This window comes from Panthera onca, chromosome A1 (genome assembly GCF_046562875.1).
Source record: "Panthera onca isolate mPanOnc1 chromosome A1, mPanOnc1 haplotype 2, whole genome shotgun sequence".
Classification (NCBI taxonomy): Eukaryota; Metazoa; Chordata; class Mammalia; order Carnivora; family Felidae; genus Panthera; species Panthera onca.
The window spans coordinates 81,977,512-82,000,317 of record NC_138339.1 but is presented as its reverse complement, the minus strand read 5'-3'; the positions used below and the strand labels follow the sequence as shown (position 1 = coordinate 82,000,317).

The following is a 22,806-nucleotide window of genomic DNA, read 5'->3' as shown; positions in this document are numbered from 1 at the left end:
ATCTCAGGATTTCCATTCCCAGAAAAGCATAAAAACATGTGGAAAATGTGACTTCTGCTTGAGAATAAACTGTGCATAGTATTCACCACTTTGATAAATTGTTTAATCACACAGGAAAATTCTTAAAAACTAATTACAACAAACTACAACCTGAAGAATAAATATTAAACTAATTTATTTGAAACAATTAAATTAAACTAATTTATTTGAAAAAGCAGCCTGATGCTTTTTTTTGAAATCTATTTAAAACACATACCCCCATGTGGAGCCACCCTTTCAGTCACAGATGTCAAAGATAAATTCTTTGCATATTACCATTTAGGTTATCTGTTTCAAATTTTTCAAAACCAGATACACAGCAATACATAATCCATGATATTATATATTGATTTAGCCGTCCAAGTTAGTAAAAAAATTCATAACGGCTAAAGAATTAAAACTTCAGTACTGTTTGTGAGATATGAAAGCAAATTGGAAGAAATACTACTTTTGTTAGCTTATAAAAAAAGACTTGAGCCAGCTATTATTATGCTTCTAGATATGAATTTTCTTTTCCCAATGTGTTCTCACTATTGCTTCCATAAATGTTAATTTCCAAAAACAGACATGCCTCATTCCATATACCCTATTCCTCTCAAGCACACCAGTGCTTGAGACATCAGAATCAGAATCACCCAAAAGACTTGTTAAAACACAGAATGATGGGGCGCCTGGGTGGCTCAGTCGGTTAAGCGTCCGACTTCAGCTCAAGTCACGATCTCGCGGTCTGTGAGTTCGAGCTCAAAGTCGGGCTCTGGGCTGATGGCTCAGAGCCTGGAGCCTGCTTCCGATTCTGTGTCTCCCTCTCTCTCTGCCCCTCCCCCATTCATGCTCTGTCTCTCTGTCTCAAAAATAAATAAACGTTAAAAAAAATTAAAAAATAAAAAAAAAAATAAAACGCAGAATGCTAAGCCCCACTGTCAAAGTTTCTGACTTCAGTAGGTCTACCTGAAAGTTGGCATTTCTAAGTTCTCAGGTGATACTGATATTACTGGTTCAGAGACAATACTTTAAGAACCACAGGCCTATAGAATTCATCAATACCATAGACCACCTTTATTATTAGTCATATATACACATATACATACATATGTATATATATCTCCTGTGTTTCTACACCTGTAGCTAAACAGTAACTTCTGGAGGGTAGGGACTAGCATAGTATCTTGTATACAATAGACATCCATTAAATATTGTAATGGTCCTTTAAGAACACCATTATGAACTGATCCTCCAAAAGACTTAGTCTGCTAATAAGTAATAGCTGAGAATTACTATGGAAAAATAAAAATGTTCACCCTTCTAGAAAAGAAAATAAAATAGCTATTAAAATTTTTCCTTTAGGGGCACCTAGGTGGCTTAGATAAGCTTCCGACTTCTGCTCAGGTCATGATCTCATGGTTGCTGAGTTCGAGTCCTGCATATGGCTCCGTACTGCCAGCGCAGAGAGCCTGCTTTGGAGTCTCTGTCCCATTCTCTCTCTGTCCCTCCCCCATGCACACTCTTGCTCTCTCTCTCTCTCTCTCTCTCTTTCTTCCTCTCAAAAATAAACAAATATTTTTAAAAAAATTTTTACTGGGGCGCCTGGGTGGCTCAGTCAATTAATCGTCTGACTACAGCTCAGGTCATGATTTCACGGATCATGAGTTCGAGCCCCCTGTCAGGCTCTGTGCTGACAGCGTGGAACCTGCTTAGGATTCTGTGTCTTCCTTTCTTTGTCTGCCCCTCCCATGCTCACACTCTCTCTCTGTAAGTCTCTGTCTCAAAAAATGCATAAAACATTTTTAAAAAATAAATTCTTAAATTTCTACCCATCTGAATCAAAACTCTCTTATTCCATAGAAATGTAATTTGTGACAGACTACCTTGGCCACATAAACTGCCCTTATTACAGAAAACACACCTGTGATGGAAAGAAGAGAAGCCAACCATGCATCTTTCAAGATCATCCATAAGCACGGTACCTAAAAACTTACAAAGGTAAACAAAGTATGGGTAGGTAGATGAAAACAGTTTCTAAAAGGCTAAGATGAACAAGAGAAACTTTTAAAACAAGATAAACTTTCCTTAACATCTGGGAGCACAATTACAGAAATCAAGAGATTTGGGCAGACTATGTTCTAGCCCTGGGAAACATATTCTCTACATATGACAAAGAGGAATTTTCTCTAGTGTTCCCCCAAACCATCAACGGTAGTAACAACATCACTGATCCTATGTAGAAATGAGGGATATTCCAAAGCTTCAATCCTCACCCCTCTTCTCCATACTAACTCTTGTTGAGAATACTAGCTGAATAATAGGCGGAGACTAGAAACAGGAAATAAACTTGAATTATTTTGAATAGAAAATCATTTATTTAATTTATCTGCTTTTTTTAACATTTAAAAGAGCCTAAGATTCCAGATTTAACAACCTGAAAACAAGTCTGACAATATTATTTTTATTTGCCAATAAAACAAGTTAGATTTGGGGCCAATGAATGCTAAATCTCCAAGAATAAAAGGTGTTCTGAAGAGGTTCAGGATAGATGCTCAGTAATACCGATGAGAATTCCGTTTCCTAAAGTTTACCACCAAAACAAGGTGATTTTTAAAAATAACTAATCAATTGCTGACATCACAAAGAAACTGATCACTACTATAGAATTTTTCTTTTAAATAAACCTAGCTTGGGGAAAAAACAAAACAAAACAGCATGTACTCATTTATTTATTTGCATACAGATTTTCTAATATTTCCAGAGCACACAATCTTGAGCTTTTTCATGTTTGGATTTGAAGAACCAAGCTTTCTCATCCTCCCCCATTTCAGCTATAAAGCAAAATAAAATAAATTGAGGTCATTTAGCACAAAATAACATTTTACCAGCTGACAACTGTAAAAGCTATTCACTACTTGTTATGTGAAGCTTTATAAACTGAGTCATTTTGAAAATGAATCTTCAAGTCTCAACATGCAAAGGAGGACAAAAGAGAACCAAATATATTTGTCCCCAGTGTAAGAGAACCCAGTGATTAACTGCTGTGAAGTACCACATTCTGCAGATACTAAAGCACACTGGAGGAGGATAGGTCAGTCTTGAAAGACCTTACAGATTTTCACAAGTTCTTAATACACAGAAAGTTTGGTTTAGAGAAGCAATGAAAAGAAAACAAGAAATCTTTCACCACAGCTCCCTACTGTCCTGCATTAACTGTCAAAGTTCTATGCCAAGAATGATGCTTTACCTTAGAATGTACCTAAGCCTGAACCACTCCATCCCACAAATTCTTACAGCCAAAGATCCCACAAAGAAAAAACTCTTCCTTGATGTACCATATGTGTGAATATCCACCTACCCACTCCCCTTTACCAGGATATAAACCTCTCTTTCTTTCAGTTCTACAAAATACCCTCACCAAGGATGATTTTTTTCACGTAAACCAACACACTCTCTAATCATTTAGCATAACCCACTTGCTCTCTTTACTAGAATGCTTTGTCAAATACTGAATTTACGTGCAAAACTGCAGACTTTGTTGATCTAATTTCTTCTATAATTTTGTAATCTTTTTGAAATACAGGGGCCATGTTTATTCAACAAATCTACATTATAGGCATACATGTGCTTATTGAGAAAGCTTTCAATCAGTCTTCAAAAAGAAATTTCAAGTATTGTCTTGTGCCATTCGGCCCATGAGCAGGTCAAGAATAAGGGAATAGTAAAAACCATTAATAGCTGAAAGAAAATAGAGAGAAAAGGGTGAACAACAGCCATTACTTTCTCAATAGCAATTGTAAGAGTAGAAAAAGGGGTGGAGGGATGGGTACCAGAGGCCAACTACAAAAATCAGCCCATTTATCTTGGGAACCTATTGGGTCTCATGTTAAAATCTGAAGAAACTAGGTGAATTTTGGAATTATGTTTCCTGTCAGTGGAAAAAGAAAACCCACAAAAATTCACAAGTATGCTCCTCATACTGAAAGTCTCTTATTATGCCTCATCTTCCTTGACCTCAATACAAATTAACAATGTTAACTAGCCCTTTCTTCTTGAAACTCTCCTCGCAGGCAACACGACTATAATCCTCCTACTCCTCTAAAAGTTTACCATCCCCTTTGTATCCTTCCTCCTCCTTTCCCTTAAACACAATCGGTCAAATCCCTAGATTGCTTCTTTTAATATCTGCTAACCACTTCTTTGGACTCTTTTCCCATCACTGAAATGTAAGTTCCAATTCAATCACCTTGGTTAGAAAAAATAGCCCTAAATAAAGGCCTCCCAATCATAAAATTAGCTGTTAAATATGTCAATGAAGATCTTTCTGAAATGCTCTTTCCTTGAGCCTTCTCTGTTACTTCACATCAGTTTCCTCCATGTTCCTGTGAGACTTCTCTGCATCTCTGTTTTCTACTTTCCTCTTTGCTTTCTTCCTCCCTTTCCCTTTAAGCCATCCAGCACCACCCGAGACAATTTTCAGCTTTTTGTACTTTAGTCATCCTCTGAAGTCACACACTTCACTTTAACCAACATGCGAGTGATCTCTAAACCTTATGTCTAGTCTTAGTACAGATCTCTCATCTGCAAGCCAGATGGACATTTCCCTTTGTCCACTAACATCTCCTCTCCACCACTCAACTTTCTTACAGATGATCATTCTATATTAGACCAACTTTTCAAGAGAGCTAAAAGTAAAATTATATTCTTCCTCCATTTACCTCTAACAAATCTCTTCTATTTTTTTTTCATTCAGGTGTTACTTTCTATTGTTACAGTAGAACATATTCACATATGTTCACAGTTCATTCATTCCCAAGATCATTTAGTCTACCCAATCTAGTCTATCTTCTATACAATCTATCCTGCATACTACCGTATTAGTTTGATTTTATACTTCATAAGTTGACTGACTGAAACAATTAGTAGCTCTTCTCTCACAATAGTGAAAAGTGCTCTTGCAAGTCTGTTTCTGAGTCAGTTAAAGAAAAGGGGATCTGCTTAATTCTCACCAAAAAAATATAAGACTGAAGGTAACAGTTCTGAATTTAAATTCAGACACCAGCCAGGAAAAAGTACAAGTAGAACTAGAAGGGAAACTTAAAGTGGAGAGCCAAGATAGAGGCAATGATATTTTTCCAACAGGCATTTTCCCTTGGTTACCTCTAGCCCTAGTTTTCAACAATTTTTCTATAATGAAACATGTGATGGTTATTCATACATAAAGCATTCCCACAGGTTTACTCATTTAGCAACAAAGTAAAAACAATTAGTAAAGCTCTGCAATAATTTATAATCACTAACACAAATTACTTCCATTTCAGTGACTAATTTCTATGAACTTTGTTCACATCAGTTGAATACAGGCATGGACAAAAGTGATGGTCAAATTATATGAAAAACAATCTATTTAGCACAGATACTGACAGAAAGGACAGAGACTGATGTGAAAACCCACTGGGTTAACCTCTTGTAAACAGACTGAACACCAGCCCTGGGCACAAGATGTCGGCAGACACAGGTTCTGACAACTCCTAGCAAGCTAGGTGTCATCAGTTCTCTCTCCTCTCCTCAGGAAAGGAGAGGCATACGTTAAGACATAATCTCTGATTTGAATCTACTCTATTTCATTAAAAAAGGAGATCATTTATAAGCGCCATTACTTTACAGTATTACAGCATGTGTAACTATGTACCTGTGACACTGCAACATAACATCAACACTGAGAATGTGCATAGTTCACAAAACCCTTTGCGTGACATTCATAGCCCTATGCAATATGGTCCAACCTATTCAACCAAAATCTATCTTAAGTTATTCCTTCCAGTAGAGCAAGTGAAACTATCTTACTTTTCTGAAAAATTGCAACCTAGCTCTCTCCATACTTCTGTTCATGCCCTCAGAGCTCCTTTCACCTCCTCCAGTTTTTCTAATTTGTATGGAAAATTTAAGACTCTCCTCAATTCCCACCTTCCAAAAGACTTCAATGATCTACAATGAACTCAGGAATTCATAATTCCTCTGTGTCACTATACTTTTCTACATTTATTAGCCTCTTCATGTGCGTAAAGGCAACATACTGTACTTCCTTTTATGTCCAGAAATATTCAAACAATACATTGGCACACTGTAGGCACTGAAACAATTTTTTTATTGATAGCAACATCACTCTCACATGCTCATACACTTTTAGGACCCACAATATAATAAAGAAGAAATTACCTGATTCAATCAAATGCAAACAAAGCACTTCTAATGGATATTGTACAGTGGGATAGATGTTTATCATTCCTTCACAGGCCTTCTTCAACCTAGCAGTTTCATGAGGAAACTAGAAAATATCAAAGTAAAATAAACTAAGTAATAGTGAAATATACTTGTGAACACTTTCCTAATTAGAATATAAACATCACATCAGAGATTTTTAAAATCAACTTACTTTGGATAAACACTGAATGAAATGTCTATAAAGTACTTGGTGATCTTCACTAGGAATATTTTCTGATAAGCCCAGTGCATTCTCAAAAGCAGTTAAAAGCTGAAACAAACAAAAAAACCTATCATCTGTAGCATATTGAAATGACAAATGTAGTAAACAGTTGAACATGTAAGACTCACTTATACAAGATACAACTTCAACTAATTGCAAATGTATTTTATTATCTGGCCTTGACAATTTCATGAAGAAAAAAAAAAAAATGGCACGTAGGTTTTTGAATACAGTTTAACCCCAACTGGCCAGGAGACTGCACTGAACTAATGAGGGTAACTATATAAATCAGCATTATGAATTTAACAAAACATTCTTGTAAGTGCTTGCTATTCCCTATAAAGTAGTTAACTGGAGAGGTATAATCATGAATAGCAGTGTAACTGCTACTGCTCAGATCATTTTTAAAATATCTCTACCAAAATCACCAGCATGTCCTTTGGAACATCTTCAGTGGTAGGAAATCCTCAGTCTTAAAAAACAAATTTTATGAAGTTATCAAAATAAAATTTTATGAAGTTTATCAAAATAAAACCAGAAATATGACTGAACTATAATAAAATCACTTTTTATCTGGTATTACTAAGTGATTTTGAAGAAAATACCAAAAGAAGTTTTCTAAATGTATTTGAGCAAGAAAAGCAATACTAGAACCCAAATCAAGCATTTTAAAGGATACTATTCAATTAATTACAGAAGTTCTACCACTTTTAAAAATGAATCTCCATGACTTCATAATGAAAACTCATAATACAGTTCACTACTTCCAATTTTCTTTGTACAGTATGGTATAAAGTCTACATAAATAAGTAAAATTTTACTGTTCTGATTAAGTTAATGATCTTGCAAAAAAGGAAGGCTAACTTATGGTGTTTAGCACAAGGGGTTTAAAAAAATAGCAATGAAATTATCATCTGGAAAATAAGTGATGTCTTTTTTCATGAACACATTTAAATAAAACGAAATTACCATTAGAATTCAAGGTGAAAATAACCCCACCGCCAAAATCCTCTTTTCATATTTTAACAGTTAAGAATCAAGTCTTAACATAGCAAGTATAATTAGTTCTCTTTCATAGAGGAGAAAACAGATAATTAAAAAAAAAATTTTTTTTTACTTATTTTGGTATATGTTTGATATTCTGGTAACCTATACTTACATGATGTCATAATATAAAGATATCATTTAAGAGAAGTTGGCAGGGTGCCTGGGTGCTCAGTCGGTTAAGCATCTGGCTTCGGCTCAGGTTGTGATCTCCCAGTGGGTGGGTTCGAGCCCCACATCAGGCTCTGTGCTGACAGCTTGGAGCCTGGAGCCTGCTTAGGATTCTATGTCTCCCTCGCTCTCTGCCCCTCCCCCACTCACGCTCTGTCTCTGTCTCTCTCTCTCTCAAAATAAATAAACATTAAAAAAAAGAGAGAGAGAAGTTGGCAAACCACTTAATTTTGTCACTGCTCAATTTTTTCCACAACTAAATCTATACACAGATAAACCAACACACAGACAAATGCAAATCTTATTTTTGTTATTTTTATCTCCAGCATTTAGGACACTGCCTGACAAATATAGTAGGTTCTTAATAAGTATTTTCTGAATAAAGGAATAAATTAATGAGTGAACAAATGAACAAACATACAAAAAAAAAAAAAAAATGAACTTCCCATCCTTTACAGTCTATAACTGCTTATATATTTAAAAAAAAAAAATTTTTTTTACATTTATTTATTTTTGAGAGACAAAGAGAAACAGGATGAGCAGGGGAGGGGCAGAGAGAGAGGGAGACACAGAATCAGAAGCAGGCTCCAGGCTCCGAGCTGTCAGCACAGAGCCTGATGCGGGGCTCGAACCCACAAACCGTGAGATCATGACCTGAGCCGAGGTCGGATGCTTAACCAACTGAGCCACCCAGGCGCCCCTATAACTGCTTATATTTAAAAAGTCCATTCGGGTGCCTGGGTGGCTCATTTGGTTGAGCAGCCAACTTGGGCTCAGGTCATGATCTCACAGTCTGTGGGTTCGAGCCCCACATGGGGCTCTGAGCTGACAGCTCAAAGCCTGGAGCCTGCTTTGGATTCTGTGTCTCCCTCTCTCTCTGCCCCTTTCCCACTGTGCACGTTCTCTCTCTCTCAAAAATAAACTTTTAAAAAATTAAAATAAATAGTCCATTCAAGTTACAAGTGTACAGTGAATGATTATTTATTATAAGAAATTAAGTTTACTTTTAAACTTAGAAGTATAAAAAAGTAGAATAAGACATTTTCCAACTACAGTTCAAAATCAATGAATTGTTTTAATCTTTTTAAAAATTCTTTTCAATTACTTCACTGTGCCCTACACTGTACACCAAAAAGGAATATTTCTAGATATAAGTACCCTAAATAAATACCATAAGCAAAATACTCAAGTTGCTAAGCCTCAAAATAATTCAGTACTCTTATTTCAAAAATATGAAGAAACATATCTTTAAGTAAGTACAACTTTAGAAATTACCGTAGTTTTGTGAAAGCCAAGCTCATAGTTTCTTTTTCACAGTGATGGCATAACTGATTTATTGTGGATTCTTATGAATACAAGGAAGGAAATTATGATACCCTAAGTACCAATTCCACTCTGTCCGGACTTAGTATGAGACTGCAGGCCAACAATTCTGACGGTGTCAGCAAGAACTTCTGTCAATTTAAAACTGAACTCTGATAACAATTTTGACATATGGCACTTTTCTATATTACACTAGTATGTTTCCATTTGCTAAATTCAATTCACAATGATCAATTTTCATGACACAAACTGTAGGGAATAAATGGGTCAATACCAATTGCTGGGTCTCATTATTCTGATCCTCAGTACTCTCAGCCAGCAACTGAGTCAATCTCCTCCACAGCTGATGAAGCTCTTGGTTGTCTGCACCTTCCTCCTGCCGTGTCTTTATCAATTTGTGCCATGTTCGGGCCACCTATGAAGAGGGAGATTTAAATCATTATTTTATCTTAAATATCAAAAACGCCAGTGCAAAAAATATAAAATCTATAAATAGCAATACTTTCATCTGCTAATACATAAAACAGCAAAAGCCCAGAACTCCATTTACTCTGAATTCTACAAAAAAGGTGACTAGGTAAATCCACACAGCCCTTACTTTAGAAGTACGACTGAGATACCAGAGTAGAAACTGGAATAAGACTACACGCCCCAAACTTCCTAACTTAGAGCATCCACTATGGGTGCACTACAAACACGTCACTAAATTCTACAGATGATGCCTTTGTTTATTTATTTATCCCTGCCTAGTTTCAAAAGGGTTTGGAAGTTACGACAACTAAAATTTCAAAGTTCCAAAATACTGTAATTGGTATTATCTGTCTATATTCTTTTAATATCATACTACATAGTAATTTTTTAAATTTTCTCTCAAGCTAAAATCAAAGTTTTCTTTTTTTTAATGTTTACTTATTTATTTTGAGAGAGAGAGACAGAGAGAGAGCGCGTACTCACAAGTGGGGGAGGGGCAGAGAGAGAGGGAGAGAGAGAGAATACCGAACAGAGCCGGATGCATGGGGCTCAATTTCACAAACTAGTGAGATCATGACCTGAGCTGAAATCAAGAGTTGGACCTTTAACCAATGAGCCACTCAGGCACCCTGAAAGCTTTTTTTAAATAATGGTTTCATTAAAAGAAGTCTACCAGTCCAGCAAATCATTTACCAACCTCTAGGTGTTTCTTTTCTTGGTAATATAGATCCACAAGTTTCTTACAGACATCACACCACTTCTGTTTGTCAACACTTAGAATAAAAAAAAAAAAAGGATTTTGAATCTGATTATTGAAAACAACCAAGGACTTAAGATACTAAAATTAATAAATCCCAGTAATACAGTCAGGCATTATTTTAAATTAGAACGTATCTTCTTTAAATTAGAACATATCTTCTTTCATACCACAAGAAAATTTTATAAAATGAGCCTCCCATTAAAAAATAAAAGGTTTAAGAAATAATATCTTCCATGGTCTTAACTGAAAATTATATCAAAGTTCCCAGATTAATCAGTCCTCTTATTAATCGTGTTTTGATTCTGTTTCAGTCACAATCAAGGAATTCTATAACCAAAGTATGAAAGAAAAATGCTTCTCAATTCCCAGTAAATGTCTGGAGTACTTCTATATAAGTTTTTATCAGTTTATTCCAATTAAAACTTTAAAGACACTGCCTTTCCCCATACAGCGATTACCTTTCATAAAGATCCAGGAGCTTTTGGTAAACACCAGGTAAGTCTTCCTTAGCATTTATGTGATTACATTTCTCATATAAACTTGCTAACCCCTAAAATAGGAAACAATAGAGATTACTCTTCCAAAAAGTACAACATTCTCACATTCATTTTGCTAAACAAAGTGACAATCTATAAAGATTATTTGTGATTAAAAAATATAATTTACAAATGAAACAATATGTCTGGGATTTGCCTCCAAATAATTAAGGGTGAGGGAAAATATATGAAAGTATAGATGAAAAAATACTGAAATGTGTGGATTTTTAATGAAGCTAGGTGATAGCCAGGGGTGCTCATTATACCATTCTCTTTACTTCTGAAAATACATCTGAAGTGTTTCACAACAAAAAATATTTCTGAATGATTATATAATCTTAACTCTTAAGACATTACCAGATGACACTACTTTTATATGGCCAAATAAAAAAAATCCAAGCGTTTTGTGGAGACTGTAATTTTTGGTTCAATTAAAGATCACATATCCTAAATCAATCAATACATAATAAAAGCAGGCATCTCCCTAAGTGTGTCACCAGATATCCCCACTCATGTTCTTGTTCACATAACATGAGGCAAACAGGTTCATGTTCTCCTACTACATATTAGAAATCACAGTTTCTAAGATGTGGTTGAGATAGGAAACAAAGTTATTAAATATGAAGAAGTTGGAGAAGCCAACAAAAAACATGAAGACCATTAAATAAGAAAAAAGAATTTCACTTGTATTCAAAACAGACTGCACATTTTTTATACTTTACTTTTAGGAAACATATTAATATACATGTTTCCCTCAAGCATAAAGAATATTCTTGATAAGTCTTTCATATACACACATAATTAAGTTAGAGATTTATATAATCATATTTCAATTCTAATCCTCACATTTAGAAATAATCCATTGGCTTGGATGTTAAATAATGGAAAACAGCATCACTGGCATCTTTTTTTTTTTTTTTTTTTAACTAACTTGCTGGTTTAGAAAACCAACCTATTTAATTTTTTTTTCTTCTGAGGGTTAAATAAAGGTTTAAATGCCTAGTTTAAAGCTGTTACCTATATTTTTAAAAAAGGGGAAAAACTGCTTTACTGTAATATAGGGCACGAAATTTGTACATACCTGCCAAGCCAGCAATTGGTCTGGCTCTAGTTCAGCAGCTTTCTTATAGGCACCCTGGGCCTGATCAGGTTGTTCTAGCTCGGCTGCAGCAACACCAATAAAAACCCAGGCATTATAGTTATTTTTCTCTTGTTTTAACACTGTCTGATTAAAAAAATTAAAAGAGCAGGTCATTAAATTTTGGAAGCTAATGGGTAAAAAGCAACTAAAGACAGTCTACTTGAGCGTAAGGAAATCTGGACCTGCCATTGAGCAATCTTAAGAAAGCCACTTAACGTCTCTGGTCTTCAGTTTCCTCAAGGAGAGGAGGAGTGCAATTGGATCAATAAATGTAACAGGTCAAAAATATGAGTCATATTTTTTAAAAGCTGCCCAAGTAATCCTGATGCCTCCATCAAATGCCTCCCCATGCTCCCTGAAAATGCTGTGTAAAAAGAGTAAAAGTATTCATACCACCCAACCATCCTGCCTGCTTCCACTCCACACTGTTACGGGTCAATTCACAAAACTGTTTTCCATATCATTTCACCCTAACCAATTCCCACATTTTCTTGCACTATGACAACATTGCCCTCTCTTAGACAGATGAGAGTTTTCACTGAAACTGTAGGGTAAGAAAGCAGACTGACCCCAATGTAACTATATCAAATATGTTCAAAATAAATAGTGGTGATGAATGTTTAAACACCACCTGTCAACAGGAATAAAAATTATATGTAGAGCTACTGCTTTCAGAAATAACAGCTATTTGCTAAGGTAAAAGTTTGAAACAGAAAACCAATAGGTTCTAGTGTAAGAAAACAAAACTAGTAGCTAAAATGAAATCAGTTAAGATTTTACATATTCTAGAGAAAAAAAGAATATTGACATGAGTTGAGCCAGATTATTTTTATACACATCCACATAACACTTCTAGCAATCTGTCACCAATCTATATAGCACAAATTCCATTCTATCCAACAATGCTGCCTCCCAAAAACCCAACAAATGGGGTAACTACCAAAGCTAACAATGCTTTAACCTCTGATATGTCCGATTAGTTGACCCCACCCTCTTTTCTACTACTGCCCCACTTCTCAATTTTCATTCCTCCTTCCCCATCTTAGACTCCCCTGACCCATCACTGTCATCACTCCCTTGCAAACATCCTCAACTCCTTCTCCTCTCTTCTCCATCATCTTTCTCAACATTCATACTTGACCCACAACATGCCCATTTCTAAGCCTAAGAATTTGAACATGAAGGGAGAAGCTACACAACTGACTTCACTGATGTCCCTTCAATAACATGAAACTTCAAATGGACATTCAGTAGGGCCTGGCAATCCTTTCCAAACCTTACTAGTAAGTTCGTTTTCCCAATAAATAACAACTACTTCATACCTTCCTTCGTCTCAAACCTCCTATGCAATTGCTCTTCCACTCTCAGCTTATACCTCACTAAGAAAATAGAAGACATCGGAGGGGAACATGCCCCTCTTCCTACCCCCAAATCTATAAGTCTGACAATCTACAAACCTGGATTTACACCTATCTTTCCTCCTGCTAAGATGGAAGAAGTATCAAGACTCTCCTCTCAAACTTGGGATCCCATCCTCTCTTCCCTTTCCAAGGACTTCACTTCCACCACTACTTCTCCTTCCTGCACATACAATTCCTCCCTCTGGACAGGCACATTCCCATCAGCAGCATACAAAGGGGTTTAGAATCTTGAGTCTCCCACTCACAAACCAAATAGAATCACAATGTCAACATACCATTAAAAAAGAAGAACTTTATGATACAGTAGTGCTCCATAGTACAGCCCATCAAAAGATACCACAGAGGTATTCAGGTTTTAAGAACATGACTTTGATAAGTTACCAATACAGAGAGAGACAAAATTAAGAATAGTGAAGTAGTTTGTCCTAGCACAACCATTCTAATGGTGCTACTAAACAACCCAGGCATTTTGTTATATTTAGACAACAAATGATACACTTATTACATCCATAATGCTTGTGAATGGGAAACACGCTTTCACCGTGGAAGGAAAAACAAAACAAAACAAAACATTGGTTACCTTACAATGTTTCAAAGCTTCTTTGTATTCTTTGTTTCTGATTGCATCTCTAGCACTTTTTAGAGCAGTCTTTACTTCCTTGCTGGACATTCTGTCAAAATAAAAACCCTGAGTGAACCTATAATAATACCTGCCTAATTATAATAGTTCCAACAAACTTAATTATCTGAAAAAGGCATATGCAATTCCTTCTCCCTGGAAGATTCTTTCCACCTTAAGGTACATATAGCATATTCCCCTACCTCTTCAGATTTTTATTCAAATGTCATTGCTTGGTGAAACCTTGGTTAGCCAAGCTAATTAAAATTTCAACACTTCCTCACCCCCAACACCCAACCTCAATATTGCCTTAACTGCATCCCTAACATTTAGCATCTTATACACTATATATTTTACTTATTTTATTTACTATCTGTTCCCCCAAACCCAGCAGAATATAAGTTCCATGGAGGCAGGGATTTTTGTCTGTAGTTGTGTTGTGTACTACTTTGTATTATTGCCAGCACCTATTATCTGACAAGTTGGACACATTAATAGATACTTGTTAAAATTGAGTTGTACTTGAGTTATACTCATTCTTCATATAGTAGGATAAAACACAGATGATGTAATGTACCAGGACCCAAAATACACATCAACCTCAATCCAATTCTACATTAAGCAAGATTTAGTAGAATAAGCCCAAATTACAACATAAAAATATGAACATAAACAAATTTCAGTAACCATGATGTAAGAGTGTAAGAAAATATTGTTTTAACACTGGTTTCTATAAATTATAAATTAACTTTCTTCATGGTAAGTGTCATGCAGAGTTATAGTAGTATAAATTCTGTGAGAGAAATAAATGCGATGTTCACATTTAAATGAAGGCAATGAAAATGCTAGAGGATTATGCACTAATTTGAACCATAAAAAGATATTTCAAGTGGTAGGTAAAATATTTCTTCATTTAAATTTAAGCTATGTTAATTTAATTTTAAATTATTTTGACATTTATTAATTTTTGAGAGACAGAGAAAGACAGAGTGTGAGCAGGGGAGGGGTAGAGAGGAGGGAAACACAGAATCCAAAGCAGACTCCAGGCTCTGAGCTGTCAGCACAGAGTCCGATGCAGGGCTCAAACTCACAAACTGTGAGATAATGACCTGAGCCCAAGTCGGCCACTTAATCAACTGAGCCACTCGGGTACCTCAAAAGCTAGTTATATTAATTTAAAAAAACTTTTTTTAATGTTTGTTTTTGAAAGAGAGAGAGACAGAGCACAAACAGGGAAGGGGAAGAGAGAGAGAGGGAGACAGAGAATCTGAAGCAGGCTCCCGGCTCTGAGCTGTCAGCACAGAGCCTGACGTGGGGCTTGAACTCACAAACTGTGAGATCATGACCTGAGCTGAAGCCGGACGCTTAACTGAGCCACCCTGGCGCCCCTAGTTAATTTAATTTTAAATGAACTAACGTACCTTAAGATTTCACAACTTACTCTGATATCGGGTAAACAAGTCAAATTCAATCACAACTAAATGTTGAAAAAAAGAAACACTTGTATTTTTTGATAACTCCACTGAACTCCAATCTCATCAGGAAACAAACCTGGGTAAATATGAAGTCATTATAGACTGCAGATGTTCACAGTAGCAAGATGAACCAAGAAGATGGCTCACTGACATGGTACAGTGACACCCTGTATACCCAAAGAGGCTAAAGCAGAAGTGCAGATCAAAGGAGTTTAAGAAAGTAAGGAATAAAAAGCAAAAGAACAACAACAACAACAACAACAACAACAACAACAACAACAAAACCCAATCCTTTTGACTTAAAAAATGTTAGGTGGAAAGTAATACAAAAATTAACATATCATAAATCAATTTATCTCCAACTAGAATCAGGTTCCTTAAATACACAGAAAAATGACTTTTTGCCTAATTATGTTAATTACACATTAAAGCAGCATATTTCATATGCTCTTATTTTAGAAACTGCTCTCTTACCTGAGTTTATCTTGGTATACATTTATAGATGCAAACTTCAGTATTTCTTTTTTCTATAGCCTACAGACTTTGACCGGAACAGGCAATAAATTTCAATGCTGATTTCAAATTTTCTCACACCAAAGTTATCTTGGCTAGGTAACTCTGCAGATTAAAACAGAAGATAAATCAATGATGATAACAACTAATCTGGACCAACAGCAAGGGATTACAAAAGACATCCAAGGAGGGAAAAAAAAAAATTAAAAAGGAACAAAAACAGTTTTAAGTCTAAACAAAAGCAAACGGAAGAATTCAACTTTACAAGGAAAAGGATCACCATCTTTTCTATCATCCAACACTTGAGTGGAAGCACGTTCAAACAAGGTAAAACTGGGGTGCCTGGGTGGCTCAGTTGGTTAAGTGGCCAACTTGGGCTCAGGTCATTATCTCACAGTTTGTGGGTTGAGCCCCTTGTTGGGCTCTGTGCTGATAGCTCAGAGCCTGGAGCCTGCTTCGGATTCTGTGTCTCCTGCTCTCTCTGCCCCTCTCCCGCTTGCTTTCTCTGTCTCTCTGTCTCTGTCTCTCACAATAATACATTTAAAAAGACAATAAAAACAAGGTAAAACCAGCCATCACTTATCCTACATGCAACTCCCAAACTATGCACTGCAAATGACACACACACACACACACACACACACACACAGAAAAAAGGGCTCTTGTTCTAAAGAATATAATCTAAATCAAAAGAAAGACCTAAGACATATGAGTCATTAGAGAATCAAACACTAACTATGGATAATGAGTACAACTGCAATAGGAGTTCAAAGAAGGAAAGGTGTGATGTGAAGTAATTAAGGGGTACTAGGAAAACACAGAATTTAAGAATGTTGGGAGGAAAGAGATTGCTCCAGTCAGAAGCAACTGCATTAGCCAAGGCAGAGAAATAGGAATGAACATGTGTAGGAAACAATGAGAAAACTGAGCAGTGTGGAACAAAAGGGACTTGCTGAGGACAAGAAGAAAACGAGGCTTGGTGGATAATGTAGAGCATGAGACTACAGAAGACCTTAAACGTCAGACAGACAGACAAGTTTAGATTTAAATACAGCAGCCAACACAGAGCTGTTAAATGCCTCTACATGAGTTATTTTTAAAGACCACAATAGATAAACTCCATTGTTCCCTTGGTAACCAATTAATGTTTAATACCCTTCCATATCCCTATATGTCCCTACATGTAATTACAATTACTCTTGCTGCAGTGGAATCGCTATTCTTCTCTTCCTAATCCTTCACGTGATTTGGAATTTAGCATAATATGCTAGCACTGAGGCCCTCTCTCTTCACAAAACATTTATACAGGTAGAGATATACAGACATGGACAAGGTAGATATATAGACATAGATCAGTTTCAGGAGATTAACCTATTTTTGAAAAGACAAAATAATCTGTCCCTTTCTAGGCCTAAAACCTTCTTCCTATTTTGGGAGCTGGGGTGGAGAAGAGAGAGGCTCATCCATTCATTTTCTAAAAAAAGTTTTCCTAAGTACTAACCTTCTACAAGGTATCAACAAACAAAGGTAAAAATCTACTTAAAAAATGATTCCATGTAACCACATACACCTGTATTTGGGACATTTCCCTCTGTTTCAAGCAAATCCAAGATGTCAAAGTAAAATCTAGCTCTCTTAAGTGTCTTTAATATTCTTCCACAAAGTGTGTTTAATGGTCATCCACAGCCGCACCCACTTTCCCCTGACAATCTCTCCTATTTTTTTCTTCTCAATCTCATGTCATTCTTTAAAAAAAAAAAAAAAAAAAGCATTCGTTTTTGCACACTTTCACTCAGTTAAAGGGTTTATAGTACCAAACCAAAAGGGTTTTTATTCAACATATCAAGCATAGAAAGTAGCAACAGCTGCACTTAAAAAAGTTAGAAAGTATCAAACATGCCAAAATGTTAAACCTCAAAACTAACAAATGTAGGTGGATGAATTGCTACACACCCCAGCTAAAGCTATGGAACCTTCAACTACATTCTGTTGTGCACATACAAAGACTCCATACAGCAAAAGTAACAACAACAAAACAATAAATAATAATAATAATGACAATGGAAACAAATTACACAAAAGCAAAACATGATACTTTTAAATCTAGTAACAAAAGTCCAAAGGTATTTTGTGATGACCTATAGTCTGGAGTAACAGCCTAGAGGTATATCATCCCACACTTCCTCTGAAAGGAATTGGTAAAAACAATCATTAAGTAAAAACAGACTCCAATTACCTGTTACATATTTAGCATTCTGGACACTTACCTTTTACCTATTATCTTCTACCTTCTTTTTGACTTGAATTTCAGATTGTTCCTTGACCATTATCCACCTAAATAAAGTAAAACATCAAATAGTTAAGCAAATAAAAAGGATGATAACCCAAAACTCTGAATTTTTTAACATACCAAATTCAGGTTTAATTTTCATAATTCATAATTTAAAACACAAGAAATAATTAGGTATAATTTTTCATCTTTTCTTCTTTCCCCAATTTTCTGAATTGGTCCGTGTTCCCACAGACTCTGGTGATAAAAGGAACATCCATAAGCAATCAGAAAAATGCTCAAAAAACATTCCAGAAACTCAAAATACATTAACCACAGTATAAAAAATTGAGCCAAAACAAGAGTATCAACTATCTCTATGCTACTTTATTTTGAATCAAGGACAATTAATACCACTTATTTACTCCCTATGTGGAGCCCAACTACACTAAAGTGACCCTGTTTTATGCCATGTAAAGAATTATAAATATGTAGGGATGCCTGGGTGACTCAGTTGAGCATTTGACCTCAGCTCAGGTCATGATCTCGATGTTCATAGGTTTGAGCCTAATGTTGGGCTCTGTGCTGACAGCTCAGAGCCTGGAGCCTGCTTTGGATTCCATGTCTCCCTCAATCTGCCCCTCCTCTACTCGTGCTCTCTCTCTCTCTTTCTCAAAAATAAATAAACATTAAAAAAATAAATTAAAAATCAAATTATAGGGGCCCCTGGGTGGCTCAGTTGGTTGGGCGTCCGACTTCGGCTCAGGTCATGATCTCACAGTTTGTGGGTTCAAGCCCCGCATCAGGCTCTGTGATGACCTCTTGCCACAGCCTGGAGCCTACTTCAGATTCTGTGTCTCTTTCTCTCTCTGCCCCTCCCCTGCTCACACTTTGTCTCACTCTGTTTCTTAAAAAAAATAAATAAATGTAAAAAATTTTTTTTAATAAATAAAAATAAAAATAAAATTATAAATACGTAAAACGTTGCCCACATCATGTAACTAGATAAATTTATAATCTAATGAAACTAGAGAGCACTTTTTAAAATGTCAAAAATCCCATCTAAATAACCATCTGAAATATTCACACAAATTCAACATGATATAATTCTAAGTATCTTTTGATGGGCTCTCTGGAATAAATTCTATCAAAATTAACTCAGAATGTTTCATGGACAGAATGGAAGTGGCTTCAAAGAACTGAAAAGAAAAAAAAAAAGCCATGCTACTTTAAACAAGGAAATAAAATTTAAGTGAAGCAGGTGGGGGTGAACAAAAAAGAGAAAGTGAGTTTACTGGCAGTATACTTAAATAGAGTGGTTAGTTCCAGAGAAAACAGTCTTACTATTAAGAAAAAAAGTACTGGGGCCTTCTCTTTCCTCCATCTTTCCATGCCACCACAATGGTGCTCATGAATGTCCTGGCAGATGCTCAAGAGCATTAACAATGACAAAAGAGAGGCAAACACCAGGTTGTTACTAGGCCATGCTCCAAAGTCATCATCTGGTTTCTAACTCTGATGATGAAGCATGATTACATTGGCAAATTTGAAATCACTGATGATCACTGAGCTGGGAAAACTGTTGTGAACCTCACCAGCAGGTTAAACAAGTGTGGAGTGATCAGTTCCAGATTTGATGTACAACTCAAAGATCTAGAAAAATGGCAGAATAATCTGCTTCCATCCTGCCAATCTGATTTCACTGTACTGACAATCTCAGTTGGCATCAGGGACCAGGAAGAAGCAAGAGGAAAACACACAGGAGGGTAAAATTCTGAGATTCTTTTTCTAGGGATGTAATACAAGCATGCAAATAAAATGCCTCAATGTAAAACAAAAACAAAAGTATTGTGATCTAAATAATGTTTAAGAAAGTAAAATAAAAGTTAAAATAAGAGGGGCAAGGAGGGAAAGTAAAATAAAAGTAAAAACCTGATTCTATCCATTATACTAACTTCTCTGAGCTCCAAACCAACCTGACTGTAATTTATTACTCAGTCACTTCAACACTGTTCTTACAAAATACCCTAGATTTTGTCAGCCCCTTCATGATACCATACCCACTCACAAAACCACAACTTAATCAGAAACATCTGGACTCCAGTACAACCCGACCTTGGACACCTTACTTAACTACTCCAAGCCTATTTCCTTATTGGTAAAGTGAGGATTATATCACTTACTTCATATGTATGTAAATGCAGTGCCTGAATATGTTACACAGTTGACCCTCAAATAACACTGGTTTGAGGTCCACTTAGAAATTGATTTTTTCTCTTTCTTATGATTTCTTAATAACCTTTTCTCTAGCTTACTTTATTGTAAGAATACAGTATACAATATATATAACATACAAAATTATGTGTTAACTTTGTATTATCAATAAGGCTTCTAATCAACAGTAGGCTACTAGTAATTAGGTTTTTGAGGAGTAAAAGTTACACATGGATTTTTGACTGCTTGGTAGGGATCAGCACTCCTAATTCCTACATAGTTCAAGGGTCAACTACATATTAGTTCTATTCTCCTTATCTACTTATGTCCTTATCAATCAACTTCACTACTTTTTTTTCTATTCGTAACCCACATGGTTACTACAAACTTTCTCTACACATTTAAAAACCCTAATGTGTATCAAGAAGTAACTTTCTCACCAATGTTCCTCAAAAGATGCTATCACCAAACACAAGTATCTTCTTTGAAGCACATGAATACTAGTCCAGAGTAAAGCCTGCAAAAGAGATCACTCCATCCTCTGAACGACTGAAACATTTATTATTTGAGCTATTCAATTCAAACTTAGCCAATATTTTTTTACTATGCTATAGTGATGTCTCCTGACTCCCAGATCAATAAATCCCCAAACAAAAGTATTATATCTTCGGAGCTCCTTACATCCCAACAACTATTGAGTAATATGTACTCAATAAATGGTGGATTATCCAGCTCCGAAGGCCTACTCTAAACATTTAGTTTTCCCCCTTCCAAAAGGCAGTAGTTCTCAATTTGCTAAAATGAGAAAGGAAGTAACTCTTTTCAGTATCAGCTCACATTACTTTTTTCACTATCCCCCAATACTTTCCACTTATACATCTTTGCTTCTCTCATTCAGCCTGTTCATACTTGCTTCTATCTACTCAAATGGTACATGTAATCAAAGCCAAATTCAAGTGTCAAGCATAAAAGCTTCTCAGATGAATCTCACTAGTTTGAACTTCTAACACTTTTATTTTTATTTTTTTAAGTTTATTTACTTATTTTGAGAGAGAGAGAGAGAGCGAGAACGAGCATGAGTGGGGGAGGGGCAGAGAGAGAGGGAGAGAGAGCATCACAAGCAGACTCAGCACTGTCAGCACAGAGCCCGACCTGGGGTTAGATGTCACAAATCATAAGGTAACAACCTGAGCCAAAATCAAGAGTCAGACACTTAACCAACTGAGCCAACCAGGCACCCCTGAACTTCTAACACTTTTAATCTATACTAACATTTCCAAAAAGTATTCCAAGGAATATTCCTATGCTTAAAGGTATTAATACACCATTTACTAATTTTGTTAATACTACACATTGTATATCTCACTCTTTTACAGTTATTCTAAATGTATATTAGCACTCTAAAGGTTCTGAGAAGTCCGAAAGGCCCAAAGATATTTTAACCTAGCATTTCTAAAACTTATGTTATGATGGAACATTTACTTTAACAAACAGCAATTTTGAAGCACATGAGCATCCTCCAAAGCATAATTTGGGATAGTCTGGGTTTTATTTTTGTATGCTTGGCAAATAACTATATTTTTTATACCTTTTATACTGTCATTAAATTTAAAGGTAATGTGCTTGTTTTCCACAATTAAACTGGAAGTTCCTTAGAAGCAAAGACTATCTCTATTACTCTCTTTTATTTCCTACAGTGTCTAATACATTGTAGATAATCAACAAATATTCACAGAATCACAAATGGTGAAGACAATCCTGAATTTATTCCATGTACTCACTAACTTCACACTTGGCCTCCTTTTCCTAAGGCAGAATATAGTGCTGTGGGTACAATGGATATTAAAAGAACTATAAAGAATCATAATCTATACCAAGACCTTTCAATTGAAGATCTTTCAGAACTGCAGTTAACTATCTCACAAAAGTAAGAAATCTCTAACATACAAATCTTTAACTGATGATTTAAACATACATGTAATGGAGTGCTTACCCTCACTGCGACACATATATAGGCATATGCACACATAAAGACATGCACAAACACCCCACAAAAGTACCTTTTCGGATAGTTACTGATTTGTAAAAATGCTTTATGTCCACAAAAGAGTGATCAAAATGACGAAGAAACGTTACAGTTATATAATGAGCCGAAGGAAATGGGGAAGGCCTTGGGAAAAAAAAAAAAATTGGTGAAGAAAGAAACAAGAAGTATTGTTGAAAAGGAGATTACCCAAGTAAAAATGAAGAGAAATGGACCAACGAATGATTAAAAGTAGAGGGAGACTGACTTCAGCTCAAAATAAGAACTTTTAATAATTAAACATGACAAATGTGGAAC

The 22,806-nt window shown here is 35.7% G+C and overlaps 1 protein-coding gene and 1 pseudogene across 5 annotated transcripts in view; one reads left to right on the top strand and one right to left on the bottom strand.

The window, feature by feature from the left end:
- Positions 1-22,806, bottom strand: part of SKIC3 (SKI3 subunit of superkiller complex) — a 161,550-nt gene that overhangs the window by 62,101 nt on the left and 76,643 nt on the right. For 3 of the 5 annotated variants that reach the window (XM_081796447.1, XM_060635342.3, XM_081796448.1), the window contains exons 2-10: positions 18,250-18,316; positions 15,944-16,087; positions 13,956-14,046; positions 11,895-12,038; positions 10,736-10,827; positions 10,215-10,290; positions 9,321-9,461; positions 6,458-6,556; positions 6,241-6,349 (exon numbers count right to left, since the gene is read on the bottom strand). In XM_081796447.1, coding sequence (XP_081652573.1) covers positions 6,241-6,349; positions 6,458-6,556; positions 9,321-9,461; positions 10,215-10,290; positions 10,736-10,827; positions 11,895-12,038; positions 13,956-14,045 — 751 coding nt within the window. In that variant the 5' untranslated portion in view covers position 14,046; positions 15,944-16,087; positions 18,250-18,316. The remainder of the gene's footprint in view (positions 1-6,240; positions 6,350-6,457; positions 6,557-9,320; positions 9,462-10,214; positions 10,291-10,735; positions 10,828-11,894; positions 12,039-13,955; positions 14,047-15,943; positions 16,088-18,249; positions 18,317-22,806) is intronic. The other 2 variants (XM_081796450.1, XM_081796449.1) reach the window with 1 other exon arrangement.
- On the top strand, positions 19,653-20,043 carry LOC145715497 (small ribosomal subunit protein uS8 pseudogene; annotated as a pseudogene).